General features: G+C 37.7%; 1 protein-coding gene across 6 annotated transcripts in view; it reads left to right on the forward strand.

The window, feature by feature from the left end:
- Positions 1-15,307, forward strand: part of KIF13A (kinesin family member 13A) — a 104,629-nt gene that overhangs the window by 65,662 nt on the left and 23,660 nt on the right. For all 6 annotated transcript variants that reach the window (XM_032114662.1, XM_032114637.1, XM_032114643.1 and 3 more), the window contains 7 exons: positions 326-460; positions 1,618-1,748; positions 3,494-3,580; positions 3,673-3,839; positions 8,989-9,199; positions 13,751-13,913; positions 14,484-14,624. In XM_032114662.1, the coding sequence (XP_031970553.1) occupies positions 326-460; positions 1,618-1,748; positions 3,494-3,580; positions 3,673-3,839; positions 8,989-9,199; positions 13,751-13,913; positions 14,484-14,624 (1,035 nt within the window). The remainder of the gene's footprint in view (positions 1-325; positions 461-1,617; positions 1,749-3,493; positions 3,581-3,672; positions 3,840-8,988; positions 9,200-13,750; positions 13,914-14,483; positions 14,625-15,307) is intronic.

Genomic DNA, 15,307 nt, shown 5'->3' on the forward strand with positions numbered 1-15,307 from the left:
CAGTTTTTGCTAACATAAAGACTCAAAGCCACATTGTGTTACTTACAAGTTGGTTTAATAAACTCAACAGAGCTGTGTTGGTAAGTTTAATAAATTTAATAGGATAGTGTAAGTAAGCTCCACTTTGGGGAGGCAGGTGTTTGAGAATTACTAACTTTTATGGCTGGTGTGTAAAATTAAATTCTACTGAGCCTGTGGTACCTGACCAGTGTCTGGTGGTGATGCACAGAATGCGTACTCAGCATGTACATCTTCAGCTGTAGTTCCTCTGTGTTTGTCCCTACATATTACAGCAGGCAGGATTAACCTATTTTTGTGCTTGCAGGAGAGGCAAAGACAGCTGGAGAGCATGGGAATCTCCCTCGAGTCGTCAGGTATCAAGGTTGGGGATGACAAGTGTTACCTGGTGAACCTGAATGCGGACCCTGCACTCAACGAGCTTTTGGTTTACTATTTAAAGGTAAGGCTGTGAAGTGGATATTTACACAGAACAGAAGGACACTTGGTTTGAATTTCTGGCTCTAATTTGTTACTCAGAGGGGATGAAGATTTTTTTTGCAGCAGCAAAATAGGATAGGCCTCCTCTTACTGTTTAGGCTTTTGCACCCTTTGCAGTTCAGCTTCACTGTTTTCCAAATTGATCTTGTGATTGCCAACAGTGGGAGAAATGCTCAGTGTGTACCAGTGTTGAGATCAGTTCTAGCTTTTCCAGGCAGGATGTCCATAGGGTTGCCTTCTGGCCTGAACTTCAAGCAAGAGCTTCATGTTAGATGCTTCTTTTTGTTAGGGAGCTGGGGATTGCTTTAAATATGCAAAGAGTTAATCATAAAGAGACGATGTTTAGTCGTAATCAGTAAGAGTAACATAGTCTTCAGTGACAAGGAAGCTTATGAGAGAGGAGGTTAAGAGAAGCACTGTTAAAAATTTACAGAAATGTATTTTCCCAGTGTCGTTAGCTTTTGTACCATTCTGTTTAGCATTTCCCATGTCAGAGTGAAGTCGGGTCAAATACAAACCTCGTAAGTTTGCGGGAAAATGTGAACTGCTTGTCGATAATACATGAAAGACAATTCTGTCTATTTTTATAGCTACTCTTCTGCTTTGGTAGCTGAAGGAGGGCTTCTGCATTTGAACAGTAGCAAATAAAACACAGCCTCTCAAACACTAACAAAATAAACTATTTCAGCAGAACTTAAAATATGACTTGGAATTATGTAGAGAATAGTATGTTTAGTTGAGCTGCTGTATAGCTGTTTTCTGAAAAGCAGAGAACTCTGCACCTTGTTTTACTATCCATGCTGTTCTCTTAATTATGCCTATATGACATGGCTGGTTTTCTTCTGGTTTTTGTGTTTAATGCTTGTATGCAGGCATAAATACTTTTAAATTAGAATTTGTGTGTCAACTGCTTAATTTTGCTTTAGCTAAAACTATGAAGATGAAGTTCAGGGCAGAACAACAGTTTGTGTGTGACTGTTGCAGTCTTCAGATCTACTGTGGCACCATTTCTGCTTGACAGACACACAAACTGTGCAGTCTCAGCACTTCAACTAATATTTTCTTAGTTATATAAACAGTGGTAGTTTGCTTGTCTCTTAGTAACAGCTTCTTTTCTAGGATCACACAAGAGTTGGTGCAGATACCTCTCAGGATATACAGCTCTTTGGTATAGGAATCCAACCAGAACACTGTGAGATTGATATTGCTTTAGATGGAGAAGTTACACTCACACCAAAAGAAAATGCCAGGTAAGGAAGATCAGCAGCACTTTCCATTGAAATGAAAATTTGCTTTTCTTTGACAGAAGATGACTTTCGTGCCTTTTTATTTTACACAGACAGAAGTCTCTTATGTTCTCATCAATGAGTATTTTCAATACAGTTGACTTAAACAGATACTTAGAGGGAAATTCAGTGTTTAAAACTAAGATTTCCCTGCACATGTGAACACCCACCCGCTCGCTCTGCAGGGCAACAGGCTGTCAGTGGTTTGGCTTGGAATAAGCCATCTAAAGAAGGTGTTTGGTAGGAGTGAGGAGCCATTGCCTGTCTGGATCTTGGGTAGTAACAGCCGCTGGCTGTCCTGGCCTGTGTGATGGGATAGTAGCCTGAGTCTTGATGGCAGAGAATAAATGGTGCCTCGTGAGTAGTTCCTGTTGTAAAGTTCAATAATTTGTGAGGAAGAGGTGCTTTAAAGATCTGAATTCTTTTCTAAATCCTTGATTACTGTTGTGTCTAGTTAATATGCAGTGTAAAGTCACGCTTCACCTTTTGTTTCTACTTCCATATTTTAATTATTTTTCATTCCAGGGGCACTGTGGCTCCTTGGGTGGAATTGTAAATGTCTTTGTCACTTGATCTCCAATGGCGTGTGATAAGCAGTACCTTTGTCCTTGTTAATAGTCATGCTGCTAGTCTGAAACTTGAGTATCTAAATAGTATAATTAGTATCAGAATGAGAAACTAAAGTTTGAGAGACACTTAAAAAATCCAATTTCTTCTATTCTTCCTTTAGTAAAATGCATTTGTATTTTTCTTCTGCAGCCTACAGTACAAAATTTCAAACAGATGGGATTCAGGCTTTTGGAGGTAGTGTTACTGTACTGGAAATCAGTCATTTTGACTGGCAGGAACAAGGGCACATGTCAGTGGAAAAAACATATTTTGTTTTACTCATGCCTGATCTGCAATGCTTAAGTAACTGTTTTTAAGATAATAGTATCAACAGAAATTTAACTACCAGAATTTCATTGAAAAAAGTTAAATAAAGATCTGATTTAAAATGAAATGCTTACATGTTTGTATTGACTTATGTGAGAGAGACAGCTGAAATGAGAACACTGCATCTAAAAAGGCCTTTTTCATTTTACTGAAGTTTTTTCCCCTTTCAAATAAAATGGTCTGCTTTGTGACTCACACATGCAGAAGTTCAACAGCTCAATTTTTCCCATTTTGTGATTGAAACTTAAATACAAAGAAACCTACAAAGAAATACAGCAGTATACCAGATGTTCACAAAAATAGACCCTTGTTAATAATAGAGACTTCATTTGTTGAAAAAATAAAACTTGGATCTAAGAATCTTTTCTTGCACTTGAATGCTGAATATATTAACAGCGTGTTTTACAACTGTGTTGACTAAGTTGTGTCTTGGAGAGCTCTGTCTATGTAGGATTTGCATACAGTCAAGTTTAGAATGTTTATAAGAAACAAGCAGTGACCCCTGTTTGAGAAACAGGCATTTGAAGAAAACTTTGCAACCAAATCACCCTTGTCTGTATGTTTACTGAAGAGTTTTACCAGCCAGAAGCAGAGGGGAAAGGTGCTAATTCTGACAATAGAAATCAGACCAGTAACTTTCCATTGTTCCTTTCATGAGAACCTAGCAAGTTTATTACCATATGATACAAATGACTGCCAGTAGATGGGAGAAATAGCAGCTCTTCAGTCTTCTATTTTCAGGATTTCACTGGAGTTGTATTTTCTTCTTTCAGATCCTGTGTAAATGGTGCACTGGTATGTTCTGTGACTCAGTTATGGCATGGAGATAGAATATTATGGGGAAACAACCACTTCTTTAGGTAATAGTTGATGTTTATATTCCACCCACTTTACATTCAGCCTATTTTTTTTATAAGCTTTTTGTATAAACTGCATTTCCATTTTTACTCAGAATCAATTTACCAAAGAGGAAACGTCGAGATTGGCTGAAAGACCTTGAGAAAGAAACTTCCTTAGGAGAGCATGATCTGGATGCAGCTAGTGAAGCTTCTTCAGAACCAGACTACAACTACGAGTTTGCACAAATGGAAGTTATTATGAAGACACTGAATAGTAATGGTAAGGCAACCACCAGATAAAAATGTTCCTTTGGATTGTGTAACAAATTCAGCCTGGAGCTCAATGGCTGGGTAAAACAAGCAGTACTTGTTCAAGGGGCCTTTGGAGGATTTTCAGGATAAGATATTTTACAGAAAAAATGTTAAGTTGTGCATATATAGATATGAAACATATATAACTCTATATATATATGTAAAAAAATATGTGCACCTAAGTATAAATAGACACACACAATTAGTAGTTGGTTTGTGCTCTGACACACAATTTTATTGGTATGTCTGCTCTCCTTTATAGTGCAGCTGAATTGTAACCATAAGCCTGTCAAATCATCATTTACTAAGTTCTTGGTTTTGCAAGTTAATGCAGAAAAAAAGGGTGCACCATGTATGGCTCAGTTAGCTTCATCCTTCTTTTTGTATCAAATATTACTGACACCATTTTAACCTTATTAGAAAAACATTGAAATGATAGCAAACCAAAAGCAAATGCCAGCTTGTTTTTCAATAATTGATCACTCTCAATATTTCATTTCATCTTTGTTAAAACAAATTGTGATGCTTTTTTGGAACAACACAGTAAGATATAATATAGATAAAATAATGGTATGATGTATATGAAACAATATGGCTTTTTCATGATTTCCAGAAGGCAGGTCATAGTTCATATGATACAGTAGCGTGTGAAGAAATGCTGAAAAACTTGGTAAACTACTGAATGCTTTGTACAGGTGTTTTAATGCACAAAATCTGAGAGGCAAATACCTTGGGGTTTGGTCCCTGACCACAAAGACACAGTAGATGGCGTTTCATTGCTTTCTGTTCTCCTTTCTTCATATCTTCATAGTATTTCCATTGTTTGCTGTGGTTTGCATGTTGAAATACAGCATTTACTTTTTATTTCATCTCCTCTTATTCTTTTACTTTGTCTGTTTTGCCATTGTACAATGTACAGCATGATGATTTCATGTGTTCAATGCAGCAATGCTTTGCAGATTTTTTACTGTTTTATTTTAAATGAAATTGTTTGTGTGAGTTACAGGGTCAGGTCACTTAAATTGGTATGACATTGCTGTTTGATAACAGAAATATTCTCATTATGGTTCACTCATTCATACCAGGAGATGAATTTCAGATGAATCTGCCATCCTGGTGGTCTTCAGTGTTGTCATCCCTTGTGAAGATTCTGTTGCCCATTTTAAGGCCTCAAACCATCCAATATCTGTGCCAAAACTGGGACAAAGGTTTTGAACTCAATTGGCTCGTGCATGAGGCTGCTGGAAAAGTCTGAAAGCGTTAATTGATGCTTGATCTGCTTGTTACTAACTGGAGATTTGAAAGAACTGTATCAGTCTACAATGAGTCAGTGTTCTTTGAACAGGGGGTCACATTTTTTGGTTTTCCATGTGTTGTTATCCAGCTGATTGAAACAATTCTTCACAACATTCCGGTGTCTTTACATTCTAGTTCAGCAAGCCTTTCTGATTGTGGTCCAGGCCAGTTTTTGTTTTGGCTGGTTGCTTTCTGTGTCTTGGTGAAGAGCAGTTAGACCTTGCTGTTCCTTAAAGCTCTTTCTTCCCTACTGCAGAACAAACGTTTGCAGTCATACACATCACACAGTTTCAGAAGTGTCATATCCCAATTTGTGCTGCTTCTGTTCACTCCCACATAGCTGTTGCTTAAGTAAATTGGAGTAGTAAGTGATAATAAAATGCTGACAAAACAAGTGACTGTGAGGATCATAGCCTGGTCTTTTGATTTGAAGTTAGGTGAACAGAACCTAGCAGCCCTTTCTCAATGGTATAGCTAAAGTACCTTTTTTCTGACAGGCTTCCAGTTTGTTGTGTAAGAAGTAAAGCAGCTTTGTTACAGTACCATTTATTTATTCTTCCTTAAAGTGAAAAATAAATATGAGTAAGGAAGAAGAAATAACTAAAAGACTGAAGACTGTTAATTCTATTATACATATTCTCTGGAGAAGCCCTAAGGGGGGAATGAACAGGTATTTAAAAAATTTGATTAGATAATTGTTTTATAAGCTTGCATAGATACAGCCCAAAGCAAGAGGGTTTGGTTTTCCTTTGTTTTGGCTTTTGGGTTCCCCCCTCCCCTGGATTTGTTTGAGAATTATAATCCTCTTTAAATAAATAGCCTGGCTTCTGGTGCAAACACATTTGTTTTTATGGCATGTAACCAGTACAACAGTGTCGCAGACTCCATCCGGCTCCAAAGAAGCTCTGAGGAAAATGTGTGACTTTGAAAACTGCTGTAAAAAAAAATCCAGATTCTTTCCTTCCTTCAAAGTGTGTTAACTTTCTTTGTGGGATTCTGTCAGATCAGCTTTGTACTGCTTTTTTGTGATGCTGGTCAAACACAGAATGCATCAAAGAAGTTTACTTTATTCCTGTATACTGTGCAGTGGTTAAATAAACAATGTGATTAGGTCAGGCAGCTCCTCATTTTAGCAAACAAAACTGTTACAGCTCAGGGAGAGGATTTTCATAAAACTTAGCAAAAGCAGCCTCTGTCATAACCCTCTCCCAGCTTGCTTAGAAAAATATACCCGCAAGAAATATTAGGGAATTTATTCAGCATCAGTGTGACTGGATTAACAGATTCCAGATGTGAATTAAGTGACACTGTAGCAAGGTAATAAATGCTGTTCATCCTATGAAGAAAATACATCTTTTTGCTCAGTGTTAATAGTCTATGATTTTGCAGGAGATTAACTGCATATGAATATTTTTTTCAGGGTCATTGAACTCTTGTCACATAAATGTGTAAAGGACTGGGACTTGCAACTTTTAACACTGTATGGAATTTGCTGTGTATTTGGCAGGCACTGGGTAGAATCTTTCTTAATTTATTTGACTTTGCATGAGGAAGCTAAAATTTTAGAACACAGTGCTTTAATTTAAACACTATTGTAGTTCTTTTGAATTGTAAAAAATCTTGACTGTTTATTTCTTCAAATTCTACCTAGATAGTTTATAACTCACACCGTATTTTATTTTTTTCCTGTGACAGGTTTAGGGTTTTCTTTGTAAACTCTTTCAAAAGCAGAATTAAAAAGTTTTCTAAAACTGTGAATTTGCGTTTTGCATTACAATACAAGTATAACCCACCTTTTTTTCTTTTTTTTTCCCAAGCAGTACAGGATTATGTTGCAATTGGAAAGTTTTATACTAGGTTCTTGCATCTTGTTCCAAATATTTATTGTGGTGTAATTTGATCCTGTGATGGTTGTGATCCTGTAAATCTAGGTGGCTGAGAAGATCACTTTTGTTAAAAGAAATCTGCTCCTTGAACTCACAGCTGTTCTTTGAGCAGTTTAGGAAAGTCTCATCTTAATGAGTCAGCCTTAGATTCATTTCCTGTGTTTGCAAACACAATGGAGGGATTTTAATTTCTTCCATGTCTCTTCTCTATCATCTGCATGATACTTGATTTTCTCAAACATTCTTATCTATAACTAAAATCGGTTTGGGGATTATGCAGCAAAGCCTATGTATTTTAAGGTAGTTCTGGTATTATCTGGAGGAGTTAGGAGGATAATGATGGTGGAGATGAAGATGAATAACTTGGTTTGCAGTCCAGAATTTTAGAATTTGGTTCAGTCAGGGGTTTTTGTTGCACTGTCTGTTTAAAAGCTAATAATAGCTAACTTCTTTCTGAGAATGTAATGTACTAAAAAGTAATATTTCTGGTTATTTTAAGACTCTCTTATGCATCACTAGTTTGCTATTTGGTTGCTATTTATACTGACTGGTTTTTAACTTTATGCTTTATAATTACCATTGTGATGGTATTTGTGATGCCTTTGTGTGAAGCCAGTGATTTCTTCCATGAATAAGGCCAGGGCCACAGAAGCAACTTGCTGAAGTGTTTGCAAAAAGCAAGGGAAGATGGTTTATAACTAAATCACACAGATTTGGTTTTTTGGTTTTGTGAGTTTTTTTGAGTGGCACGCCTCTAGTTCCAAAGTGGAACAGTGTAATTAAATCTAGGTTTATTTTTCTCCCTCCTTTGTGACAGACTGGCATCCGTAAAAGTTGTACAAGCACTTTTTACCTTTTTTTTTTTTTTTAGTATATTAATGAAATGGACGAGATATCACAAACAGTTATTTTAGAGCTGACATTTTTTGCATTTGAAAATCCTGGCATGTCCTAGAGCTGCAGTACTGCTTCCCCTAACAGTCCACCACTCCAACTTTGGAACTCCTTTCCCTTCCTCTTGTGGTGTACAGAATCATCAGTTGGTGCTGTGGTGTGCTGTCACTCAGTCATCTAGATTGGTCTTCTTGCAAACCACTTTTTTTGCTGTATTTGAGCTTTTAGAGATGTGTTAATGAAGCAGGTATATATAGTGGTAGTACATAGAGCTTGCTCTCTTAAATGGCTCTTTCAGAGGCACAGGCTGGCATTGGACCTAACCCCAGCAACAGACAGAGTAATGTTTCATTAATTTGAATGCACTTCAGATTTATCCCTAGCTGATTGACACAAGCAGTTTTGTCAGGATAGAATATCCAAGCGGATATTTGTTCTGTGTTGATACCGAGATGAAAAGTGGTTTGTAAAGCTAAATGCAGAAGTCCCCCCCAGGACATATTTTGTCTGCCTCAGTGGTGTGCAACACATTAGTGCAGTGTGATGTGTGACCAGTCAGGCCATTTGTTTGTCTCAGTTTTCATCTGCAGCTCTCCAACATGTTTCATTCTCTGCCAAAACAGAGAAAGTAAATTGCTTTTTACTTCCTTAAGTCGTTTCCTCCTCTGGTTAACATCATCTTCCCTTGTGTTTTGCTTTGTTTTCTTATTAATTAGTTTCCTTTTCCATCTATTCTTTTTTCCTACTGGGATTCTGGAATATATTATAACTATACAGCACATAAATACACAATGGACGAGGGTCTTAACCATTGTTCTAGCCTTTTGCATGCCATTTGAGTTTTGGTTTGGTTGTTTTTTTTGATTTATCTATTTAATGCAATATTTAATAATTTGGCTTTTGTTTCGGGGTGCAATTTGTGTTTGCAATGACTCTGGGGTATGTTGATTGCTGTTAACAACTAAATAACGGGTGTTCTGTAATGTTGAAATGGTGTTTTCTCACATTTCCTGGATTTTTTTTTTCCCCCCTTCTTTTTAGACCCAGTACAAAATGTGGTCCAGATCTTGGAGAAGCAGTACTTGGAGGAGAAGCGGAGCGCTCTGGAGGAGCAGCGGGTGATGTACGAACGCGAGCTGGAGCTGCTGCGGCAGCAGCTCTCCCCAGAAAGGCAGCACCAGCACGGCAGTGACAGGCTCTCCTACACTGCTCAGGCTGCACAGCAGAAAGTGAATCTCTGGACAGAGGAGAGGTGAGAATACTGGAGTTAAAACAAACAGTAAGAATTACAAAGGGTGGAAGATGGGGCTTGAACCTGCCATCCAGAACCATTAATACTTTTTGTGGAGTTGATGTGCAGAACAAGATCTGCGCTTCCACCAAAGTGTTAACATTTTGTTTAGGGTTGAGTTCTGATGTGTAACGTGTGCAAGATTTAACTCACAAAAGACATAAAAATTTAGCTTTTTTTTTGAGCAGTATTATAGGTCGGGTTTTGGTGGGGTTTTTTATTTTTTTCTTTTTTGTTTTTAAATTTGAAAACTGCTTATGAAATGTGTGGTTTAGCAATTACTGTTTTAGTTCTTGGAAAAAAGGAAAGAATAGTGCAGAAAGGTAAATTTTTCAACTAAGACTAAGGAGTCCAGTAAGGACTATTGTGTTTTGCAAGTATACCATGAGAGCATCACATTTTGCAATAAAAAACCATAAAAAATAGAGAGAATGGGGATCCGTATATATTATATGTATGTGTTTCTAATTGTAAGCCCTGCTTTAGAAGAGAATTGCTCTGGCTGAGCTGCTTAGGAAGTTAAAGGCTTGACATGAGGTAAACTGGCCTCTTTGCAAAGGAATAGCATGGCACCTGAATGCAGCCTTGGTGGAAGACCATCTTGAGGTTTGCAGGAAGAGTTAAAATCTAGGAAGATGTGAGCAGTGTGTTTACATTTTGACAATGAGAGAAGCTTGCTCTTGGTATCATTGAGGAGAGAAGGATGCCAGCTTCATGGAGAAAAGTTTAAGGGGCAGCAACCAAGATGATTTAAGTTTTATGAATACCAGTGAGTATTCTGTCATGGGTCTAATTCAGCAGGAAGAATACTTAGATGGTCTAACAGGTTTCTTGTAAATTTCTTTCATCTGTTTCCTTTAAAACAGAAGCTTCCTTACTCACTCAGTGATTTTTTCTATATGTAGTGAGTTTGAGTGCTCTTTTCTATGTAATTATTTTTGCTTTATTCTTCACCATTAAAAAACCAAATCTGTTTACAAGAGGGATCTAAACCAAGATAGTCAAGATTGTTTTGCAGCTTTCAAGTTGGGAGTGTTAGAACAGAACAGATCTTGGTTTAGTTTTTGTGCAAGATTTTGTTTTGTAATTTCTGCCCAGTTTAGCCTGGGAAAAAAACCTAAACAAATAGCTAACTGTCGACCAGCAATGACTAGAATGTTTTTCATGGCAAGTGTAGAGAGAAGTAGTTCTATGATTCAACATTAATTAAAATAATTGTTTGCCCCTGTAAAAGCTAAAAACAGAATCATTTGGAACTGAATGTAAAAATGTTGCAGAGTCGTGGCTGGGATTTGCAGGTTCTTTTAGAGCTGCACAAGAAGTGCAGAGTGAGAAACATGTTAGCTGGAGCTCTTTCTATTCAGAACTGCTTTGAGCACAGCAAAGCCATCAAGAAATCATTGATAATGCACTGAAGTAGCAGAGAAGAGAATGGGGCTTACTGGCAAGGGAGGCAGTACCTCTAAAAAGATGCAGCAGAAGGGAAAAGGAAGTAGCCAAAAGCATGCCTGTCCTTGAGAGCTGAGAAGAAAAAATGGTAATTGATTTGCTTAAAATTAACCCCTGTAACCATGTAATAACGTAAAAAAAGAGAATCTGGAGTGATACCAAGGCTAAGTGTTCTGTCAGCTTTTACTTCTCAGTCATTTTTAGATGTTTCTGAGGAGAACCTGTGCTTTGAACAAGAAGTTTTGCCTCTGAATTCCATGGGTGAATGCTTTACTCTGTATAATATAACTGTTGAAGTGCTTGAAGCCTGTGTTTTGCTGCATTGTAAAAAAGAGGAGAATGGTTTCTCTTTGGAGTGATCCGTGAGGTGTCTGATAATGTTTTAGTGGAACTGCCATTAAATAAGCAGTTTTCTGGAAGAACTCATTATCAGTTTCCTGTCCTCCAGAAGATCCTCTTAGGTATACTTTTTATTTATTTATAGTTCTAGAAGAGGTTTTGGCTGCTGAAAGAAGAGGGAAAAAAAAGAATCTTCTTAAATAAGAAACCAGAAAAAAAAAATCTTTGAGTGGTTTCTGCTGTAAAAGCATGGCAACATGTTGCTGAGAGGATGTTTACCAGCCAGCTGGCCAGAGGGCAAGAAATCCAGGGAAGAATGGGAAGACTGGATGTGAAAAATGTGCAAAAGTTCCAAGAGTCTGGATTGCAGGGGATTTGATTGGTGCAGTTTTAGCTGTCTCTCTGTTGCCATTGCAAATGAAGCTGAGCTCTACTGGATCAGCCAGCAAAATTAATTTGATAGGTATCAGATGTGGGCACGTATCTGTCAGATCAGCTGGAACACATTGCACAGAGGTTATTCCAGCTTTCTGCTGACTGTGGAAGGACAGATGATACCTGGCCTGGTGTTAAATCCTGTTGGCATAAAGTTAACCCATTGTAACTTTGAACAAATTTTATTTGTTGTGGTGGTGGTGTACTGGACCAGGGGTTCAGTCCAGCATATCCTGTGTCTGGCATTGGGATCCCCACAGACTTGCAATGATACCTTGTGAGTGTCAGTTGTTTCTCCTTGTCTGGCTTAAATGATTGTTTCAGGATTTCATGTTCAGTGAGATTTGCTCAAGTTAATACCCTAGTGGAGTTTGTCATATGTTTCATGTGGTAAGAACTAATAAATACTATCTGAAACTTTTTTTTTTTGTTTAACTTTCTGGAAAGGTTCTGGCACAGCTGTATCTGGAAAAACACAACTGTTGTAAGAACTGCCCATAATAATTGGTTGAGTTACTTTTAAGTTCTTCTTACAGTCTTAAAACATTCCTTTCTCAAGAATCTAGCTAAGATTGGTGTGGGAGACTCCCAAAAAGCATTCCAGATGTTGGTGTCCCAGATTAAGGAAGCGGCTGGCTGTAGCTGGATCCAATGGCTCTTACAGCACTTACATGCAGATCAAAGCTGCCTTCTGTTTCTTAAGTTAGGCAGTTGTCTTGCAGTGGCTGTAGGTGTAGTGCACTCTCAGTATCAAATACTTTCTTTTGATTAATTCTTGACTACCTTAATTTTCTGTGTGAGTCCAAAATTATAGCTGTCTGTGGAATGTGTCACTTGCATGGTCTGGAATTGCTTATTTAATTTCGATAGCCTGGATAACAGAAGCAAGAGGCAGAGGGAAAGGATTTTTCCATGTAATGGTGGGAGGAGATATGGAGGAAGTTACTAAAAATCCATTGGTAGTAGCAGCTATTTAAGATCCAATAAAACCCACCACTGTTGCAAAACTAGGCTAGATGTGGGAGAGAGGGAGAAAGCTGCATGTTTTAGCATGTTGAAGGCACCAAAATTCAGGGCTGCTTGCTAACACTGCTGGTTGTTTACAACTGTGGTCGTGGTATCAGAGGACTGTCAGAGTGCAATTTGAATTAGCCATTCTTTGGGATTTTTTGGAAAAAGATAACCACTCTAATGGAATTCTGTTGGTGACTGAGAGGCATGTTAGCAGCAGGCAGACTTTGACTGTATTCATAGGAAAGCCCTTGTTCCTCCTACAACTGTGTATAATGTAAGGTGTTTTGTAGAAATGAGAAGTGTATGTGCTCAACATGTACCATATTTCAGTAGGACTTTGCATAGAGAGGCTAAAAAAATCATACAGGGGAGAGCTGGTGACTGAAATATCCGAAGTTTGATGATGACTTTTATAAAGGTGATGAGACACAGTAAATTCTGTTGAGATTACAAAGAAAGGCAGAATGAGCTTTGCTCAGAGGATAATCGTGATAATTTTAAAAGGTAACTGAAAAATGAGAATCTCAGGTGAGGACATATCCTAGTACACAGGTGTATGTATAGTATGTGTCATAGCAGGTTTGCCAGGTGTTACTTTAGAGTAGATTTGCTCAGACAGGCCTGAGAAACTTCTTTGGAATTTGTCCAGAAACTGAGTGCACAGGCTTTAACCTGTGCTCATTCATCTGTTACTTAAAAGATACCTTGGGTAAATAGGATTTAAGGTTTTTTTATTTCTATTTTTTTAATGTGTACGCTTGAGTAAGTGGAGGGTGGTCTGTGGTCTGTAACACTGCAAAGCCCTTGGTGTGATACAAAGCTGTGGCCTGCAGTGATTGCAGGTTCTAACATCACGATCGCAGGAAGAGCAGGTTTTATCAAGATGAAGTCTCACATGTTGGGACTGGTAGATTCTGTGGAACAGGACTCCAGATTAAAGACAAAACCAGCTGCAATTATTTCATTTCTTGAAAATGCGAAATGCCCTCGGGGCTTTAAAGAAATCATCACTGTACCAGCTCCCATATTACTGTGTCCTTTTATTTGGACATCACCGTACTAGACGTGCCTCAACAGTAATTTGTTTGTTTAATATGTGATCACTGCTTTTCCTCAATAAAATTGTCTGAGTGTTTTGTGTTCCTTGACACAGTGCTACGCAGCATTTCCTCTTAAACTTGTTTCAGAAAAGTCTTTGTTAGCACCTCTATTTGCAGCTTTCCAATAATAGAAATAGGTTTCTGTGTATTTTTCATGTTACCTACTGCACCACAGGGATGAATTGTTTCGACAGAGCCTGGCTAAACTTCGAGAGCAAATAGTAAAGGCAAATACTCTGGTGAGAGAAGCAAACTTCTTAGCAGAAGAAATGAGTAAGCTAACAGATTATCAAGTAACACTTCAGATCCCTGCTGAAAACCTCAGTGCCAACAAAAAGGTAATGATAACAAAGAATGCTGGAAAATGTAGCTTTGTGACTAAACTATGTAGCATTCATCCATCTTGAGCCCATAAAATGTTACTTTTGTTAGATTATGCATAGGCAAAATAGAAGTAGTACCTGACTAATATATTGAAAATGAGTAATTAAGTAAAAATGGCAGAGCATTAAGTATGCCTCATGCTGTTTTCAAGTGTATGATCACCATATGTGTGTGCAGAAATTAATGGGTTTTGTTACAGTTTCCTACAATTTCATGTCTTAAAGGGTTTTACAGTGCTGCTGTAAATATAATAGCAATTAGGATAATATGCTTGTCCTAAGGGCTTTGATTGAGTGTGTTAATGTTCCTGTGGGAATGGTCATTGTTTGAGAAGGATGAAGGGATCTGGATCCTCAGAGATGTTTAGGCCATGCATTTTCTGAGGACGGAAGCAGCATGACTGGCATGCAAAGAGAAGCTGCATGTTCTGTATTTTATTCCTTTCTAGGAATGCAATTTGAGTGAAGAGTTAAACCACTTAAATGCACCTTTCCTACACTGATGGTTTTTTTCTTCTGATTTAGAGGGGTGCAATAGTAAGCGAGCCTGCAATTCAAGTGAGAAGAAAAGGAAAAGGTACTCAGGTGTGGACTATTGAGAAACTAGAGAACAAATTGATTGACATGAGAGACCTGTATCAAGAATGGAAGGAGAAAGTTCCTGAGGTATCTTACATATTTTCAAAATGGATCAAAGATTGAGTTTTTCTTTAAACCCCTTTTAATATATTGTAGAGAGCAAGTGCAATGACTTTGTATATGAAAGGTTAGGGTACTATGTTTTACTTTTAAAAACCAAAACGAACAAACTAAAACCCAGAACAAAACCAGTATGACTAATACTAAATATTCAAAATGTCCATGCATAATAAAACACAGGTATGTCCTATCTCACTTGTGTTCTCAGATGTTAAGTGTGCTGAGGTCAGATATAATTGTGCTGAGGCAGTGACTCACAGTGCCACTAAGAGCATATGTTTACCTGGCATGCAGATGACCACCAGCTCTGAATGGAAGCAGCAAGCTGCATTAGAAATAAAATTATTAAATTGCAGTCAGTGTTAAAGCTAACCAGGATGCTGCTTAGATACACTTACGGCACAGAACATATTAGTGGGATAAAACTTGATTTTAAACTATGAAATATTCTTTAATTGCATTTGTATATTCTCTAGCCTTAAAGCAGTGAAGAAATCAATTGAAGATACTTAGTCTACCTCAGTATTTCCATCAAAACCAAGTGGTGTTTTCTGAGAATTTAAGTAGCACATTAGCCTTGGCACATAAGCATGAGATTTGTCAAAAACTTGCTTGTTTACTGGAAAGAGACGTGACATTTGGTGTTCCAG

This window comes from Corvus moneduloides, chromosome 1 (assembly GCF_009650955.1).
Source record: "Corvus moneduloides isolate bCorMon1 chromosome 1, bCorMon1.pri, whole genome shotgun sequence".
Lineage (NCBI taxonomy): Eukaryota > Metazoa > Chordata > Aves > Passeriformes > Corvidae > Corvus > Corvus moneduloides.